This window comes from Geotrypetes seraphini, chromosome 3 (genome assembly GCF_902459505.1).
Source record: "Geotrypetes seraphini chromosome 3, aGeoSer1.1, whole genome shotgun sequence".
Classification (NCBI taxonomy): Eukaryota; Metazoa; Chordata; class Amphibia; order Gymnophiona; family Dermophiidae; genus Geotrypetes; species Geotrypetes seraphini.
The window spans coordinates 410,966,502-410,986,316 of record NC_047086.1 but is presented as its reverse complement, the minus strand read 5'-3'; the positions used below and the strand labels follow the sequence as shown (position 1 = coordinate 410,986,316).

At 45.3% G+C, this 19,815-nt stretch overlaps 1 protein-coding gene across 1 annotated transcript in view; it reads left to right on the top strand.

Moving 5' to 3' along the window:
• The window catches only part of PTK7 (protein tyrosine kinase 7 (inactive)), a 373,613-nt gene that overhangs the window by 323,662 nt on the left and 30,136 nt on the right, over nucleotides 1-19,815 (top strand). The window contains 2 exon segments of the mRNA XM_033937683.1: nucleotides 5,719-5,870; nucleotides 15,908-16,086. Coding sequence (XP_033793574.1) covers nucleotides 5,719-5,870; nucleotides 15,908-16,086 — 331 coding nt within the window.

Here is a 19,815-nt window from a genome sequence, read left to right as displayed (position 1 = left end):
GAAGTGTAGCCCCATTATCAAGTAACAGACTTGGTTGTAATAACCTTCGCTTCTCTGAATCTGTCATATTCAGTCCCCTTCCCCAATTAAAATTGTGCAGAGAATAGTTGAGCTCTGGAACGCGTTGCCAGAGTATGTAGTAAGAACGGATAGCGTAGCTGGTTTTAAGAAAGGTTTGGACAAGTTCCTGGAGGAAAAGTCTGTTATTGAGAAAGACACGGGGAAGCCACCGCTTGCCCTGTATCAGTAGCACTAATACCTTGGGTTTTGACCAGGTACTAGTGTCCTGGATTGGCCACTGTGAGAACGGGCTACTGTGCTTGATGGACCATTGGTCTGACCCAGTAAGGCTATTCTTATGTTGTTATGTTTTAGTCAGTCTAAAGGAACTTTCTGGGATCTTCCACTGCTCAGTAACCGGAGCCATGAGATTTGGATTTGCCAGAAAAAAAATGACGTCAGAGTATTATATTGACTCATGATGCTACATTGAGATATGGAAGGCTGAGGCTCCAACTTCAGTTCCTTTATGGCATCCACTATAAAATGGTGAACAGAGGTTAATTTCATTTAAACAGCCAGCGGACAGAGGGGTCATTACCCACATCAGGTTTCTCCAAGACATCGTGGCTAACAGTGCCATTTATGGTATCAATGTCATCAAGGGTGGACGCAGTATCTATGGTATCAAGTTTAATAAAGATTTGATTGATCGCTTAATCAGAGTTCTAAGCGATGTACATAGTACTAAAATTACAAAATTTAGAGAACAATACAGCAAATGCCAAAACTAAGTCTTGCAAGACTAATGAATAACGTTATAGACCCATGAAACAGAAGGAGAGGAAGGGGAAGGAAATACAAAATGTTTGATAGTAAGTAAGACGTTCAAGGGAAGGAAAAATCAGTATACTTCAAAGAAGCTATACAGTGAAGTTAAAATCTGGCCACAAGACTGGCTTACTAATTATTAAATGCATCCTTAAAAAGAAAGCTTAAATAAAGTAAATAGGGAGTGAGTTCCATGTTTGAGGGGCTGTGACTGAAAAAATGAATATTTAAGAACATAAGAACATAAGCAGTGCCTCCGCAGGGTCAGACCACAGGTCCATCCTGCCCAGCAGTCCGCTCCCGCGGCGGCCCAAACAGGTCACGACCTGTCAGAATCATCAGAAGGGGCTCCCTTGCCACCTTGGCTTCCCATTTAAGTCCTGCCTTCCTATCGAAGCCCTAGCCCTCCGGTCTTTCACATGCACGACCTGGTTGGTTTTTACTCATTACCTGGTTAACTTTCTATACTTGTGTTACATCCCAGCTCCTCCTTCAGTATCCCATGATCCCTTTATCCCTCAGGAATCCGTCCAATCCCTGTTTGAATCCCTGGACCGTACTCTGCCTGATCACTTCCTCCGGTAATGCATTCCAAGTGTCCACGACCCTCTGGGTGAAAAAAAACTTCCTTGCGTTTGTTTTGAACCTGTCTCCCTTCAGTTTCTCAGAATGCCCCCTCGTATTTGCTGTCCCCTTCAGTCTGAAGAATCTGTCCCTATCCACCCTCTCTATGCCCCTCATGATCTTGAAGGTTTCTATCATATCTCCCCTGAGCCTCCTTTTCTCCAGAGAGAAGAGCCCCAGCCTATCCAGCCTCTCGGCGTATGGGCAGTGTTCGAGCCCTCTTACCATTCTCGTTGCTCTCCTTTGGACTCTTTCAAGTACCGCCATGTCCTTCTTGAGGTGCGGCGACCAATACTGAACGCAGTATTCCAGATGTGGGCGCACCATCGCTCGATACAGTGGCATGATGACTTCCTGTGTTCTGGTTGTTATGCCCTTCTTTATGATGCCCAGCATCCTGTTGGCACTGTGCAGATGGCTTCAGTGATGCATCCACCAGCACACCCAAGTCTCTCTCGAGTCTGCTGTCTCCCAACAATACCCCCTCCAATTTGTAGCTGAACAACGGGTTCTTTTTCCCTATATGCATGACCTTGCATTTGTCCACGTTGAAGCGCATTTGCCATTTGTTTGCCCAGTCTTCCAGCTTGGCCAGGTCCCTTTGCAGGTCCTCACACTCCTCCCTGGTCCTAACTCTGCCGCACAGTTTGGTATCGTCTGCGAATTTTATAACCTCGCACTTTACCTCCCTTTCCAGGTCATTGATGAATATATTAAAGAGTAACGGCCCCAGCACCGATCCCTGTGGCACACCGCTCGTGACTCCCCGCCAGTCAGAATATTGACCCTTTACTCCGACCCTCTGCAGTCTACCTGACAACCAGTGCTTGATCCATCTGTGCACATCCCCTCCCACCCCGTGGCTCCACAGCTTCTTAAGTAGCCTTTCATGTGGCACCTTGTCGAAAGCCTTTTGAAAATCGAGGTAAATGATGTCTATGGGCTCCCCATTGTCCACCCGACTGCTTATTCCCTCAAAGAAGTACAGAAGGTTAGTTAGGCATGATCTTCCCTTGCAGAATCCGTGCTGGCTTGTTCTCAGTAGGCCATTCCTCTCGATGTGCTCGCAAATGCCGTCCTTGATCATAGCTTCCACCATCTTCCCTATAATTGAAGTCAGGCTCACCGGCCTGTAGTTCCCGGGGTCACCCCTCGATCCCTTCTTGAAGATAGGTGTGACATTTGCCACTTTCCAGTCCTCTGGTACCTCACCAGTTTTCAAGGATAGGTTGCAAACATGTTGGATTGTGCCCATTATTTCCTGTCTTAGTTCCTTCAGAACCCTTGGGTGGATCCCGTCCGGGCCCGGTGATTTGCCACATTTTAATCTGTCTATCTGTTTGAGGACATCCTCTTTACTTACCTCTATGTGCTCTAATTTTTCAGCCTGTTCCCCACTCATGAGCTCCTCTGAGTCCGGTATATTAGTTGTGTCTTCGCTCGTGAAAACCGACGAGAAGAACGTGTTCAACCTCTCAGCTACCTCTTTATCCTCCTTAATCACTCCCTTCCTGTCCCCATCGTCCAACGGCCCCACCTCCTCTCTCGCTGGTCGCTTTCCCTTAACGTAACTGAAGAATGCCTTGAAGTTTTTCGTCTCCCTGGCCAGCCCCTCTTCGTATTTCCCCTTTGCTTTTTTTACCTCTCGGTGGCATTCCTTTTGGCATTTCCTATGCGCCTGGTGATTTTCCTCTGTTGGGTCCTTTTTCCACCTCCGGAAAGATACTTTTTTGTCCTTTATCGCCCTTTTTACTTCTGTTGACATCCAAACCGGGTCCTTTGATCGTTTGTTCTTGCAGCCTTTCCTGAAATTGGGGACGTACATTCTCTGTGCTTTCTGCAGGGTGTCCCTGAATAGGGTCCAGGCGCTTCCCACAGTCTCCATCCTAAAGATGTTTCTGAGCTTCCTCCCCACCATTTCCCTCATAGCAACGTAGTTCCCTTTCTTGAAGTTCAGCGCAGTTGTTGCAGTCCTCCTAACCACGGGTGTCCCTCTTTCTAGTGTGAATCTAATCATGTTGTGATCACTGTTGCCTAGTGGTCCTCCCACTTCTACCCCTCTCGCTGGCCCCCCTAATCCGTTTAGGATGAGGTCAAGAGTAGCACCCCCTCGCGTCGGTTCTTTGACTAGTTGCTCCATGAAGCAGTCTTTCACAGCTTCTACAAATCCTGTCTCCCTAGTGCAGTTGGAGTGACCCGTACTCCAATCTATCCCCGGGTAGTTGAAGTCCCCCATCACTGTTACACTTCCAGTCCTGCACTCCTGTCTCAATTCCGCTTCCAAGTCATGTCCGACTCCCTCTGGCGTGCCAGGTGGTCGATAGTACAGCCCCAGTTTTATGGCCGCACCCTTGTTTCTCGGTAATTTGACCCATAGCGATTCCAGCCCCTCTGTCTTCGTTGCCATATCCATCCCGATCGAGTGGATAGAGTCCTTTATATATAGTGCTATGCCTCCCCCCTTCTTGTGGGTCCTGTCCCTCCTATAGAGCTTGTACCCCGGCAGCGCTACATCCCATTGGTTTTCCTCTGTCCACCAGGTTTCTACAATTCCAATTATATCCAGGTCCTCCTCCCTGGCCACGACTTCTAGTTCACCCATCTTGGCCGTGAGGCTTCTTGCATTTGCGTATAAGCACCGCAGGTCCCGTCGTTTTTCTTCCACCTCTGCATTTATCTGGGCCACTTGCCCTTGGATTTCTGGCAATTTTCCCGCTCTCTGCGCTTCTGCTTTGCCCTCAGCCTTTACCCTCTTAGCTTTCAGTTTCCCCACATTCCTGCCACCCCAATGTTGTTCATTCGATCTCAATAATCTATTTAAGGTGTAGAGAATCAGTTAAGGCATTCTGGGTCTGTAATGACAGGGGACTTGAGCAGTGACCTTCACAAAGGATGGCCCTAGCATAGAAGTCTGCGGTGTGCCACAAGGGCTGGCAACATAAGGTATGTTCTCCACATGAGCTGAACAAATGCTGGGAAAAGCCACACACCACATCGGCTCACTACAAGCCCAAGACAAGGTCTGCGAGATGTCACCGGACTCTGCACACTTAAGTTTTACAACACCACCAAAAACTGGCACTGGGTTGGATATGATGCCCACTTCCAGGACACAAACAGGCTTCCCAGCCCTCTCTCTTGGTATACTGATCTCCTCTCATAGTTTTCAATATCACCTCTATGCTGATGACTCCCAGATCTACCTCTCCATGCCGGATATCTCTGCGGGAGTTCAGGCCTGCCTGTCCGACATTGCTGCTTGGATGTCTCACCACCATCTAAAACTGAATATGGCTAAAACTGAACTCCTTATCTTTCCCTGCAAACCTGCCTCTCCCCTCTCGCCATTCTCTATATCTGTGGATAACACTATCCTCCTCTCTGTCTCGTCAGCTCGCAACCTTGGAGTGATCTTTGACTCCTCTCTCTCCTTCTCTGCTCAGATCCAACGGACTGCCAAATCCTGTTGCTTCCTCCTCTATAGCATTACCAAAATCCGTCCTCTTCTCTCTGAACACACAACTAAAACCCTTGTCCACGTTCTCATCACCTCGCATTTAGACTACTGCAACGTACTTCTCTCGGGCCTCCTGTGCACCTGTCTCTTGCCTCTTCAATCAGTTCAAAATGCTGCTACATGACTCATATTCCGTGAGAGCCGCTATTCTCACATTACCCCTCTCCTCAAGTCACTTCATTGGCTCCCCTTCCATTTCTGAATACAGTTTAAACTCCTCTTGCTGACCTACAAATGCATTCGCTCTGAAGCCCCCCGATATCTCTCCTTGCTTATCTCCCCCCCGCTTGATCTCCGCTCATCGGGCAAGCCCCTCTTATCTGTACCCTTTTCTTCCACTGCCAACTCCAGACTCCATCCCTTCTTTTTTGCGGCACCGTATGCCTAGAACAGGTTTCCTGAATCAATACTTTGTGTATTCAAATCCAAGCTAAAGGCCCACTTTTGGGAAACTGCTTTCAACTCTTAAACTCCCCCTCACTGCTGTCAGATACCTATACCTGCTATAACCTCCTCAACCCTGAAATGTCCTGTCTAAATTAGATTGTAAGCTCTTCAGAGTAGGGACTGTCTATTGTATGTTAAAATATACAGCGCTGCGTACACCTTTCAGTGCTATAGAAATAATAAATAGTAGTAGTAGGTTAGATGATGATTTAGCATGAATCTCGGGACTATACTGCACATCTGTAAAAACTGGCAGGAACTTGGTGAATTTGTTTTTATTGTGCATCCTTGTGTTTCAGGTGTCTATTTGTACTCAGGTGGCTCTGGGAATGGAGCACCTGTCAAACAGCAGATTTGTGCACAAAGATTTGGCAGCTCGGAACTGTCTTGTTAGTGCCCAGCGGCAAGTGAAAGTATCAGCACTTAGCCTCAGTAAGGATGTCTACAACAGGTCAGTATTCTTTCTTTAGTATTCTTAATATCATTCCCTACGGATCCACTGTTTTGTCTGGAAATACTCTTTTGGAGCATTGTGTTGGTTAGATCTCATCTCTAGTATTGCATCCAGTTTTGAGGAAGATAATAGCTTTTCTGAGGAGGGCTACCAAATGACGCCTTGTCAGTGGAAAGCTACCCTGAATGGAAAAATAATACAAGTGTTCAGTTACCTCAACAGCTGCTGCCTCAGCACCCTGAGGTTGCAAGTTTGATCCCAGCTGGCTTTTTGTGACTCTGGGCAACTTCTTTAACACTCTATTGCCCAAACTACAACTGTTAGATTTTTAGCCTGTTGTAGGGGAAAACACCCTCCAGGGTTTCAAGACTAAGCTGGACAAGTTCCTGCTAAACTGGGATGTACACAGGTAAGGCTGGACTCATTTTAGAGCACTGGTCTTTGACCCGGGGGCCGCCGCGTGAGCGGACTGCTGGGCACGACGGACCACTGGTCTGACCCAGCAGCAGCAATTCTTATGTTAGCAATACCTGATTACTCTATAATGTATTGTAAATCTCTTCAGGTGAATCTCTTCATTAAAACAGTGGTTAATCCAAAATAGAATCATAAATATGTAGTGAACAAGAGGTAAGCTTTATGTAGCGAAGAGAGTTTTAAAAGGATCATGATACAAAACTGCAGTGAGGTAGATGGGAAAAGTAATAGAAGGATAGTTTCCATCACAGAAGAGCTGATGGATATATTTTTATGTTGTTTTAGCTATATAAACTTAACTACCTCTAGCAATATACTCAAAATAATTAACAATATTCTTACAATTGTTCAAAATAGAGTTCTAGTGCAATGTCTAGTAGTCCTGAACGCTATGGTTGTGCATTTGAAGCAATAAATTGCTTGCAGAATGCTGTCAATTATCTTTTGAACTCTACCTCCTTCCTAGGGAGCTGCTCCTGCACCCTAAGTTTTTTTTGCTGCAAGCAAGTTGCTCAGAGGTATTTCTGCTCTGCTATGCAGCTTTGTTTCTTTTTGGGCGGAGGGTTTATTAGTATTTGGTTGGAGGCTCGGTGCCCAGAGGTTCCCACTTGTTGAGATCTCTGTCTGGGAAATGACAGACTCGTGCTGCAGAAGTATGTTGTTAGCAGGATCAGTCCTCAGGGGACACCTAGCTATCCAGCCTGTTTTTGTATTTTTTGGAGCTCAGGGGCCATCCCCTGTGTAGCTGCTCACATCCCTGATTTATCAGGAGCTTTAGCACAGGCTCTTTGGCTCCATCCTGGCTTGGCCAGGCTTATTAGTGGGCTGGCTGCGTGGCCTTCTCCCCATCGCAGCATGAGGCTTTCTAGAGGTTGAGGCTTGGTCTGACCGACAAACCGAAGACCAAGTTCATCATGCAAATATGTCAGGCAGAGTTCTACATTTATCCCAACTGCACTCCTAAGCTGAAGCAGGCAGGCACATGGCACAATGAGTAAGACTATTGCAGCCTATGGGGAGAATCGGGAGGGTCTCCAAGAGTAAAATTTGAAAGTGTCTGCAACCAGAGCCAAGGTCTCCCATCTCTAAAACCCCTTTCCCTGCATTTTATGTACTTCAGGGGAGTCACCACGGGCCAGTTTTGGTGTGATTTTGCTGGTGGTGGCCATCTTGGATTTTAAACAATCTTGTTTTCTAAAGCTTCCATCTGCCTCAAACCCCCTCAATTTTACTTAAAATCGATAAGGAGGGACCCCTCAGGCCTTCCTACACATATATCATGCCAGGTTTGTGCTAGATGGTAGGCTGTGGAATGCCATGTTCCATGCAAGGGAGAGAGTTGGAAGCCTTGGTCTCAGCCTCCTCTAAATGTTCGAGGGGATGGGGATATGCAGGAGGCTCAATCCCAGCAAAGAGACACTTTTCAGAGTCCTCTGATGAAGCTTTGGCAAAGCGCAGGTGCGTGGTCGCTGCGGAAGTCAGGAGGATCAGCACTGGTTCCCTGCCTGGGTCCTTGTGAACCCCAGTAGATGATTTCATGCCAGATTTTGTGAGCCTGATGTGGAATAACTATTTGAACTGTCAAGGATCCTCAGCATCAGCATTAGGCACGATGGAGATGGTGGCATAGGGGAACAGTTCTCAACATGAACACTGATCAGAAAAGGACACAGAGCTGGACCAGGAGGTTTGGGCTGACAGAGACTGGGAAGATGTAAATCGCATTTCCATGCCATTATTGTCCCAGGATGCAGTTTCTCTGGCAAAATCTGGTTCCCTGCATGATAACAGCAGTCAAGAAACGATACTGGCCCTAGACCAGGGGGAAAACCACACGATGCACCATATGTTAAACCTCCGTGCTCCCGGTTATCATATCTACCTTGCTGTGAGAACTGAAGTTGGAAATTCCTCCAGTCACTTCATCGCAGTGCTCAATTATGAGCAGCTCAGTTGCTCCGACCGCATTCTTTCCCTCGCATCCTGACATTACAAAGCTAGTCATGGACTGTTGGGAGTCGCCAGAGCGGTCTCTGCAAGTGGTTAAGACTATGACCGAGCTTTACTCTATGGCTTCAAATTTCCAGCAGCTGTTTGTTCAGTCAAAGATGGATTCACAGGTGGCATAGGTCAAAAGAACCTCCTTGCTCAATGAAAGAGGTGTGATAAAAGATTCTCAGGAACTTTATGATCCTCAAGAAACAATTTGAAACTTTGGCCATAGGGACAAGGCGGCAACTACAGCTTCCTATGTAGCCTGTGCTTGCCACACTCAGCTTTCACGAAACTTGGCCTCGAATGAAGATGACCCTAAATGTTCCTATCTGGGGTGAATTATATAGTAGACGCTCGCTCTGTATGTTATCATCCCGGTTCACTAAAGGGGCTCTTTGTATCCTACGGTGCATCACCCTTTTCTATCCTGGAATCTTAACACTGTATTGAAAGGCCTCAGTCAAGACGGTGTTTCTGGTAGTGATTACGTCGGTGAAACGAGTCTCTGAGTTACAAGCTCTGTCCTGTAGGGAGCCGTTCCTTAAGTTTATGGAAGCAGGGCTTTCCTTACACATGATTCCATCCTTCTTACCAAAAGTAGTCTCTGACTTCCACATCAGTCAAGAAATCTATTTTCCCAGAATGGTGTGAATAACATGAAGAAAGACCTGGCGAAGCTTGAAGAATGGTCTGAAATTTGGCAGCTAAAATGTAATGCTAAGAAATGCAAGGTCATGCATTTGGGCTGCAAAAACCCGAGTTCAGGGGATGAAGAACTTATATGCACAACAGAAGAGTGGGACTTGAGTGTGATTGTATGGGAAGAACATAAGAAGAACATAAGAACTGCCTTCTCCGGATCAGACCCATGGTCCATCGAGTCCAGTGATCCGCACACGCAGAGGCCCAGTCAGGTATACACCTGATGTAGTTTTAGTCACCCATATCCCTCTATGCCACTCGTAAGGAGATGTGCATCTAATTTGCCTTTGAATCCTAGCACAGTGGATTCCTTAATAACCTCCTTTGGGAGAGCATAACCTCCTTTTTTTTTTTTTTATTTCTTTATTCATTTTTAAACTTACATCAAGTGTACAGTAAATATCAACCAAATATAATACAACATCACTTGAAAAATTTTCAATATCATACACCAAGAAGATTTAACCCCCACCCCCCTCCCAAATTCATATACAACTAATATATACCACATGAAAATAATATCTTACGACAATCATCTATATATTCTTAATGGAAAAACAAGAAATCCCCCCCACCACCAAATCTACATGTGTATTAAGATTGGGAAAAGTGTAACTTATTCATTACTATAATTTAATAATGGTCCCCACACATCCTTAAATTTATTATAATAACCTTTTTGAACAACCAACGCTCTTTCCATTTTATACACATGACAAACTGAAGACCACCATAAACAATAATTCAGTCTTCTACAGTCCTTCCAATTATGTGTTATTTGTTGGCTGGCAACTCCTGTTAATATCAATAAAAACTTGTTATTATTAGCGGATATTTGACATTTAGCTCTCATAGTCATGCCAAATAAAATTGTGTCATATGACAATGCTACATGGTTCTCTAACAAACAATTTATTTGATCCCAAATAAACTCCCAAAAGCCTTAATGAATGGACAATAAAACAATAAATAATTTAAAGTTCCAGCTTCAAGATGACAGTGCCAACATCTATTAGACTTAGAGCAATCCAATTTTTGTAAATTTTTGTTTATCTTAAGGCGGCCAACAGGTTGAAAAAGTGACAGCGAAAGCTAGAAAGATGCTAGGGTGCATAGGGAGAGGTATGGAGTTGGCCGGCATGGGAGACCAATTCCGCCCCCAACAGCTCTTGCTGAGCCGTTCTTCAAATAAAAAAAAACAGCCATCTTTCCTGCTCAGCCCTTCTTCGGCTCCAGCCACCGCGAGGGAAGGAGTTGGCCGGCATGGGAGACCAACTCCGCCCCCAACAGCCCTTGTTGAACAGTCCGCTGCCTCCAATCTGTCTGCCTGGCTTAAGTCTCCATGTACAAATTCCATTGTGAACTGTTCAGTTACTTGATTGCATTATCAAGGCTCCTACCCGATTAGCCACCGCCAAGCTCCTCCGCTGGAATTTGTCCAGTTACTAGACTCTACCCACTGCTAAGACTCTTTCTAGACTTAAAAAAAAAAAAAAAAAAATTTTAATTATAATAACATAATCACTACCTTAACCAGCCCCCCTGATACCCTCCTGTTTCAAACTTTCACTTGGAGATTTCATTTAAACCAACCAAAAAAGCCCACCATGAAGCCACCCCTTTGGGTCCTTCTCCTCCTACTCTTCTAATCCCTCAACACCTCCCTCTGCCTGAATCCTCCCTCTCCCAACCTGCTCGACTCCCCAAATAGTCACAATATTGGCCCTGGCACCAGAATCTCCACCCTGACGCGCCCCAGGAATCACCCCACCAGAAAAAACCCCCGCAAAGTCAATCCCACCTCTCTAAAGCCTGTCCCCCATGCTAACCTCCCCTGCCATGCCTCTAACTCTCTCACCCCTGTCCCGACCCTTTACTGCAATGCCAGATCCGCATGCAATAAGACTCAAATTCTGAAGGACCTCCTCGAAGACCTTGACCCTGGATTCCTGTGCATCACAGAATCATGGATCTCAAAAGATGACCTCTTCACACAAAACGAACTCTGCTCCCATGGCTACCAAGGCCTCTTCTCACCCAGAATCAATCGTAAAGGAGGTGGCCTGGCTCTCCTCTACAAATCCTTCTTTGATGTCCAGCTCCTCGAAAGAGGCTGCCACGCTTCATTAGAATATATGCTAGCCTCAGTCAATGACGAACTCCGCCCTCACCCACTGGGCATCCTGTTATTATACCGTCCACCTATCCCTTGGTCCAATTCCTCTGACCTCGTCTTCGAGACCATAACTAACGCCTTTCTCAAATTCCAATGATTACTAATCATCGGAGACGTTAATCTCCACCTTGACGACACCACCAGCAAGGACACGATAGAATTCAATGACTTCCTCACCTCCTTAGGTTTCTCCCCCCCACATCCGCTCCTACCCATGAAAAGGGGCACACCCTAGACTTCATCAAGTTCCTCGACCTCACCGTTTATAAAACGTCTGCCGAAGACACCCGTTGGGAACACGTCCCATGGTCAGACCATCTCCTAGGGGCCTTCTGCCTCCCCATCTTCATGTCTCATCTTGGATCCCTTCCCCGATCCCCCAATTCTATTACCTTCCGGAAAAAAATCTTGAGCGATCTGTACTGGACCAAATTCCTCAACCACCTCCCCTCCATTCCCAAGCTTGCAGACTCTGAAAACAATTGGCACAACTGGATTGCCCTCTCCAAGTCTACCTACCACTCCCTCGCCCCCCAAACCACTAAATCCATCACCTATTCCCATAAAGCCCCTTGGTACCTTCCACTCCACAGAGACCTGAAACAAAAATGTCGAGCCTTAGAGCGAAAATGGAAAAAATCCAAATCCCCATCTGACAGACAGGTCTGGAGAGTCAATATCAAGTTCTACAACTCAATATTAAAAAAAGCAAGGAAGAACTTCTATGGAGACAAGATCTCCAAATCCAACAACCAGAATAGCACACTGTTCAACATTTGGCGCTCCCTAACCACTAAAAATGACTCCACCCTTCTCCCCTCATCTCCTTCAGCCGAGGTCTTAGCAAAATTCTTCAATGATAAGATCTCTATCTTAAGGCGCTCCTTCCCGCCTGCAGTCTCCTACAACTCTCTGATGCCCCCCGAACCCAACCCCACCCTAGCTGCTCTCAACCCCATCCCTGCCGACAGATCCTGGACTGCCTTCGAGCTCATATCTGATTCTTAGACCCTTAAACTCTGCCTCAAGTTAAAATCATGCAATTGCATCCTGGACCCATTTCCTTGCTATCTATTTGAGAAAATCCCCACACAGGCCATCACATCTCTTACCAAACTCATAAATTCTGCCCTATTATCAGGCCTATTCTCCACTGAAATGGGACACATCGCACTGACCCCTTTACTGAAAAAAGCTGACCTAGACCCCTCCATACCATCCAGCTATCGTCCAATAGCAAATATCCCTCTCCTCACCAAGCTGCTTGAGTCCATCATATCTACCCAGCTCTCTTCCTACTTAGAAAGATTCTCTATCCTCCTACCTTACCAATATGGCTTCAGATCCAACTTCTGCACCGAATCCCTATTGGCCTCTCTAATCTCTAAGGTTCAGCAACTGCATTCTCGTAACAAGTTTGCGGTTCTCCTACAATTCGACCTCTCCGCAGCTTTTGACGTTGTCCACCACGACATTCTAATTTTCCAACTCTCCGAGATAGGCATTAGCTCCATAGTTCTTGATTGGTTCTCCAAATTCTTGCGCTCCCGCTCTTACATGGTTAACATGAGCGGCACCTCATCCTCCCCCTGGACCCCGACTTGTGGTGTCCCACAAGGTTCACCCCTCTCCCCAATCCTCTTTAACATTTACATGTCCTCCCTGAAACTACTCCAACTATCCCCCCTTGAAACTCTTTACACTTATGCTGATGACATCCTCGTCCTCCTTGAGACCGACTCGAACCTCACTAATCTCTCTACGAACATATCCTCATGCATAACGAACCTCCAATCCTTGGCATTCACAATGCAAATGAAACTGAACGAGTCCAAAACAAAACTCCTTTGGCTCGGCCCAAAATTAGTCCATTTACCCTCCTCCATCCCATTGTCCTCCGGCTCCTCATTACAGCTCGAGTTCTCAAGCAAAGTCCTGGGTGTCATCTTAGACTCTTCTCTATCCTTCAACGACCATCTCCAATCCTTGGTAAAAAAAATGCTTCTTTAGTCTTCACATGCTAAGGAAAGTCAGACCCTATTTTCACCAAAAACACTTCGCAGTCCTAGTACAATCCATCATCCTCTCCAGATTGGACTATTGCAATTCTATCTACCTCAGCCTAACCAAGAAAAGCCTCCACAGACTTCAGCGAATTCAGAACGCCGCAGCTAAGCTTATTTTCGCGAAAGGCAAATTCGATCACGTCTCGCCACTCCTGTCTGAGCTCCATTGGCTCCCAGTAATCCCCAGGATCCACTTCAAATGTGCGTGCCTAGCCTACAAGATCCTACATGGCATCCTTCCTGCCGTAATCCCTCTATCCTGGAACTCCCCAACCCCTACCTCCTCCAGATCATCCCAAATTTTTAAACTATCTTTCCCTTCCACAAAAGGTATCTCCCATGCAGGCAAACTTGGTTCATCCCTCCCCTTTAGAATCACTGAGATCTGGAATAACCTCACCTCTCCACTCCGAACCTCAAGCTCCCTCCAACTTTTCCGTAAACACCTAAAAACCTGGCTATTCTCAAAACTGTAACACATCCCCCCTCTTAGGCCTCTCCCCCTTCCCCCACCCTTTTACACCTAACTCTTAATCTCTCCACTGTAGTTCCTCTCTCATCCTACTTCCTGTAAACCGTGCCGAGCTCTGCATCCGTGGAGATGGTGCGGTATATAAACCCAAGGTTTAGTTTAGTTTAGTTTAGTATGACCAGTAGGAAAAAGGAGGTATTGATGCTCCTGTATAAGACTGGTGAGACCGCATTTAGAATATTGTGTACAATTCTGGAGGCCACACCTTCAAAAAGATATAAAAAGGATGGAGTCAGTCCAGAGGAAGGCCACTAAAATTGTGCGTGGTCTTCATGATAAGGTGTATGGGAACAGACTTAAAGATCTAAGTCGGTATACTTTGGAGGAAAGGCGGGAGCTCGATATGATAGAGACGTTTAAATCCCTACATGGCGTAAATGCACATGAGTCGAGTCTCTTTCATTTGAAAGGAAGCTCTGGAATGAGAGGGCATAGGATGAAGTTAAGAGGTGATAGGCTCAGGAGTAATCTAAGGAAATACTTTTTTTACAGAAAGGGTGGCAGATGTGTGGAACAGTGTCCTGGAAGAAGTGGTGGAGAGTGAGACTGTCTGAATTCAAGAAAGACTGGGATAGGCACGTGGGTTCTCTTAAAGAGAGGAAGAGATAATAGTGACTGCGGATGGGCAGACTGGATGGACCATTTGACCTTTATCTGCCATCATGTTTCTATGTTTCTATCCTATGGAGTTGAAGAAAAAGGATAAAGTACTGCATTTGCTGGATGTCGAGCAAATGCTTCTCCATTACCTCTAATCTAATCTAATCTAAATCTAATGCTTGGTTTTGTATACCGAGTCCTCAATCCAAGAATGCTCGACTTGGTTTACAGTAGTTAGATAAGTTAATGAAAATATAAAACTAAATTAAATTAAATTAAGCACATAGTAACATAGCAGAAGTGGAAGAGGAATTAATTACCAAAGTGTTTGGTGAACAGGGTGGTTTTCAGAGACTTGCGAAAGGTCACAATGAGTTTCATGTATTGGATCACTTTTTTATCCTGACCAGTCATGCTAAGAAAGGGAGGTCGATGTCTTAGGCCTCAATTTCCATGGCCATTACCTCTACATATGTAGGCTGTGGTAAGCAGCTGCCGATTGCATTGAAAGCGCACTCCACCAGAGGAGTTGCTACCTCCTGGGTGGTTTTGCCTAAGGAATTACATAGAGCAGCTACATGGTCTACCCTTCATACCTTTACCAGATTCTATAGAGTAGATATAGCAGCCAGGATAGATGCTGCTTTTGAGTCCTCAGTTTTGAAGGGCGGCTCAGGGGACCTGCACTAGACTCAGGGGACTGCTTGGTACTTCTCTAGCATTCAGGACTACTAGACACATTGCACTAGAAAGAAAGATTAGGTTCTTACCTCAATAATCTTTCTTATAGATGTAGCTAGTAGTCCTGAAGTGGGCTTCACCTGCCTTCTGCCTTAGGATCAGTCTGAATTTGGAGATTCCTCTGTCTCTCAGATAAGCAAAGAGATAGAGGAAAAAAAAAAGAAAATAGTCTGGTCTAAATCTCTGCTTGACAGCAGGACATGCAAGTAGCTACAAGCTCTATATAATATTAGTGCTAATTGCACATAGTTTTGGTATCTGTTTTGATCAGTTACTTGAAAGTTATAATGTTAATTGATATGTTTGTTACAGAGCAAAACAGAATTGTAGTATTGGGGATTTTTTCCCGTTTCCCACCTTCCAATTATGTCTGTCATTACAGTGCTGCTTGATTACTTTTGTACTAACTGAGGGGGCAGGAGCAGCTCCCTGGGAAGGAGGCGGAGTTCAAAGATGATTGACAGCTTTCTGCAAGCAACTTACGGGTTCAAATTCATAACCCTAGCATTCAGGGCTTTCTTTCCTTAAATAAAACTGTCAATCCCTGTTTCTTCTCTGTACTCCATCTCATGAAATAGTGTGGAGGGAAAAATGGTATCTGATTTCAGAGTGCTTAAGAGAAAACAAGTTTTTAAACTAGCCAGATGATCTTTATCTGGGAGATGAGTGAATTGATGGATAGTTTGGGGAAGATAAAAATGCAAGCCTCCAGATTGACTTACTAATGATATGTGTTGCTCCCTAGCGAGTACTATCACCTCCATCAAGCATGGATCCCTCTACGCTGGATGTCCCCAGAAGCTGTTCTGGAAGATGAGTTCTCTACTAAGTCGGATGTGTGGTCCTTTGGGGTGCTTATGTGGGAAGTTTTCACTCTGGGAGAATTGCCCTACTCTAAACTGGCAGATAATGAGGTGCTGGCAGGTATGACTAGAAGATTAAACTTACAAATATGTCTGGGTTCTGTCTATATAATTGTTCTCCACAGATTCAAGACTAGAGGTCTGCTTTAATGAATATCAGCCATAAAGACCTTACATTGTTCTCAAGAGTCTTATTGAAGTAAATGTTCTTTAGCTGTGGATTCTTAATCTATACTATCTAAAACAGCATCCCTCTAAACTTCCCTTCCACCTGAGAATATGACTTCAAGGCAGCCTGTCTTGGGAGAGGTAGATCGCTTCATTGTGAGTAGAGAGTAGCCCTTTTTCTCCAAGCAAGACTAAAGTCCTCAGTCTTGAATGACATCACTGATAGAGCCTGGGATGGAAAGCAATTCTCCAGCTACTTTTTTTTTTTTTGAAACTTTTGAGCAGACTCACCATGCAGGTGTGCCCTTTCCTCACCTGTCACTGTTATTCAGGATCTCTTAAGTCTTCCCTTTTCCAAAGAGCTGATGAGACTTCCTTTTTTTTTGTCAAGGTTACCTTAGCTCTCAAACTTATTTTTTTTTGTGGGGGGGTGGGGGCTTCTTACATAAGTCTTGTCACTGTCTCAAAGCTTAACTTCAGGTTTACCTTGGTAGTATCCTTAGGTTGCATTATTCATTTCAAAGTTGTATTTCTCTTTCTGTATCAGCTTGGTTTAAGCTGCCTATAGGCCTTGAGTTCCCATCTAAAGAATTTGATCAGCACTGAATCATTTGATTTTTCTGTGGTTATTTTCTGGATCATATGTCCCAAAAGACCCTCAGAGCCATGTCCATTGCAGATAGCAATGCCTGGGACCCATCCATGATACCTAGGAACCAAGAAACATAGAGTATGACGGCAGAAAAGGGCCGGCGGTCCAACAAGTCTGCCCACTCAAGAACCCTCCCTCAGCAAATTTGCCTCACCCATGAGTCCGTTTTTTAAGCATGACTCTGAAGCAACCCCACTTGTTTGTCCCAACGTCTCTTGAAGTCGAGCACATTACTGGCCACATTACTTCCACTTGGTGTGGAAGACTATTCCATCAATCAATCACCCTTTCGGTGAAGAAGTATTTCCTGGTGTTCCCATGAAATCTTCCCCCTTTAAGTTTTAGCGGATGCCCTCTTGTCGCCGTGAGACCCTTAAGAAAAAACATTTTCTCCTCCACTTCAATGCGGCCCGTGATGTATTTAAATGTTTCTATCATGTTACATTACTGAGATAATAAACGCTGACCTAGACGTGGTAGCAATATCCGAAACCTGGTTCACGGACTTGCATGGGTGGGATATGGCTATACCAGGCTACAACCTGCTACGTCGAGACAGAGAGGGCAAGTTAGGAGGAGGAGTAGCACTATACACTAAGGATAACATCAAAACTACCAGACTTACAGATGTTAGATACACTGGGGAATCCCACTGGGTGAATCTGGCCAGAGGAAATGAAAAATGCCTATACCTTGGTGTGATATACAGACCTCCCAGACAACAGGAAGACAAAGACATGGAACTAATCGAGGACATAGAGAACATCACTCTACGGGGAGACACAGTGATGCTAGGGGACTTCAACATGCCCAATGCAGATTGGAATGCACTCTCCGTGACTATGTGTGGCAGCAAAATAATATTAAACTCCATAAAGGGTGCACGACTCAAGCAAATGGTATTGGAGCCCACTAGGGACCAGGCAATACTAGACCTGGTACTCACCAACGGAGATAGCGTCTCGGAAGTCTCAGTAGGAGATACACTGGCCTCCAGCGATCATAATATGGTATGGCTTAACCTCAAGAAAGGTTTCTCTAGGTCAAACACAGCAACAAGGATTCTCAACTTTAGAGGCACAGATTTCGACCACATGGGAGATTTTGTCCATCAGGAATTACATAAACAAGCAAAATTTAACAATGTGGAGGATATGTGGTCGACTCTGAAGTTCACCCTACATGAAGCAACAAACCGCTACATAAGAACAGTAAGTAAGCGCCGGAGAAACAAAAGACCCCAATGGTACAGCACAAAAATTTCGGACCTCGTTAAAAAGAAAAAAGAAGCATTTATCACCTACAAACATTTAGGAAAACGAGAGGCGGAAAAAGACTATCTGGACAGATCTAAAGATGTCAAAAAAGCAGTCAGAGAGGCCAAACTCAGAATGGAAGAAGACCTAGCACGGAACATCAAGAAAGGAGATAAATCTTTCTTCAGTTATATTAGTGACAGGAAAAGAAACAAAGATGGGATAGAACGCCTGAAGCAATTGGACGGTAACTTTGTAGAATCAGATTCTGCCAAGGCAGAATTACTAAACGAATACTTCTGCTCAGTCTTCACCTGTGAGGCGCTGGGAGCTGGTTCACAGCTTAAGACGGGAGACAGCCAAAAAAAACCCGTTTCACGATTTCGAGTTTACGCCCAGTAGCGTCTACTACGAACTATCAAGACTCAAAGTAAACAAAGCCATGGGACCGGACAACCTACACCCCAGGGTGCTCAGGGAGTTGAGTGAAGTCCTGGCAGAACCATTATCTGTTCTTTTCAACTTCTCCCTATGCACAGGAAGAGTCCCCTTGGACTGGAAAACCGCCAACGTTATCCCACTCCATAAAAAGGGCTGCAGGACAGAGACAGCAAACTACAGGCCAGTGAGTCTCACGTCTATAGTGTGCAAGCTCATGGAAACACTGATCAAATGGAATCTTGATACAATCCTAGACGAGGAAAACCTATGTGATCCCCACCAACACGGATTCACCCAAGGCAGATCCTGCCAATCTATTCTCATTAGCTTTTTTGACTGGGTTACTAGACAACTGGATGCCGGAGAGTCACTGGATGTAGTATATTTGGACTTCAGTAAAGCTTTTGATAGCGTCCCACACCGAAGGTTATTGAACAAGCTGAAATCGATAGGATTAGGGGACACTCTAACTACATGGGTTGAGGATTGGCTGAGTGGTAGACTTCAGAGGGTGATGGTAAATGGTACCCCATCCAAAACGTCAGACGTGATCAGTGGAGTGCCGCAGGGCTCGGTCTTGGGCCTGATTCTATTCAACTTATTCATAGGAGATATGACCCAAGGACTTAGAGGAAGGGTATTGCTGTTTGCCGACGCCACCAAACTTTGCAACATAGTAGGTAAAAAACATTTTGCCTGATAATATGACGCAGGACCTACTACTGCTGGAATGGTGGTCAGCAACTTGGCAGCTAGGCTTCAATACTAAAAAGTGTAAAGTAATGCACCTGGATAAGAGAAACCCGTACAGAACCTACGTACTAAATGGCGAGACCTTAGCCAGGACCACGACGGTACGTGATCTAGGGGTGATCATTAGTGAGGACATGAAGGCAGCCAATCAAGTGGAGAAGGCTTCCTCCAGGGCAAGGCAAATGATGGGTTGTATCCGTAGAGGTTTTGTCATCAGGAGACCTGAAGTCATGATGCCGCTGAAGTCATGATGCCGCTGAAGTCATGATGAGGCCTCATTTGGAATATTGTGTTCAATTCTGGAGTCAACACTACTGGAAGGATGTGCTGAGAATCGAATCGGTTCAGCGAATGGCCACTAGGATGGTCTTGGGGTTCAAGGATCTCACGTATGAAGAAAGACTGAATAAACTGCGACTGTACTCACTTGAGGAACGAAGAGAGAGGGGAGATATGATTGAAACATTTAAGTACATCACGGGCCGTATCGAGTCGGAAGAAGATATATTCTACCTCATGG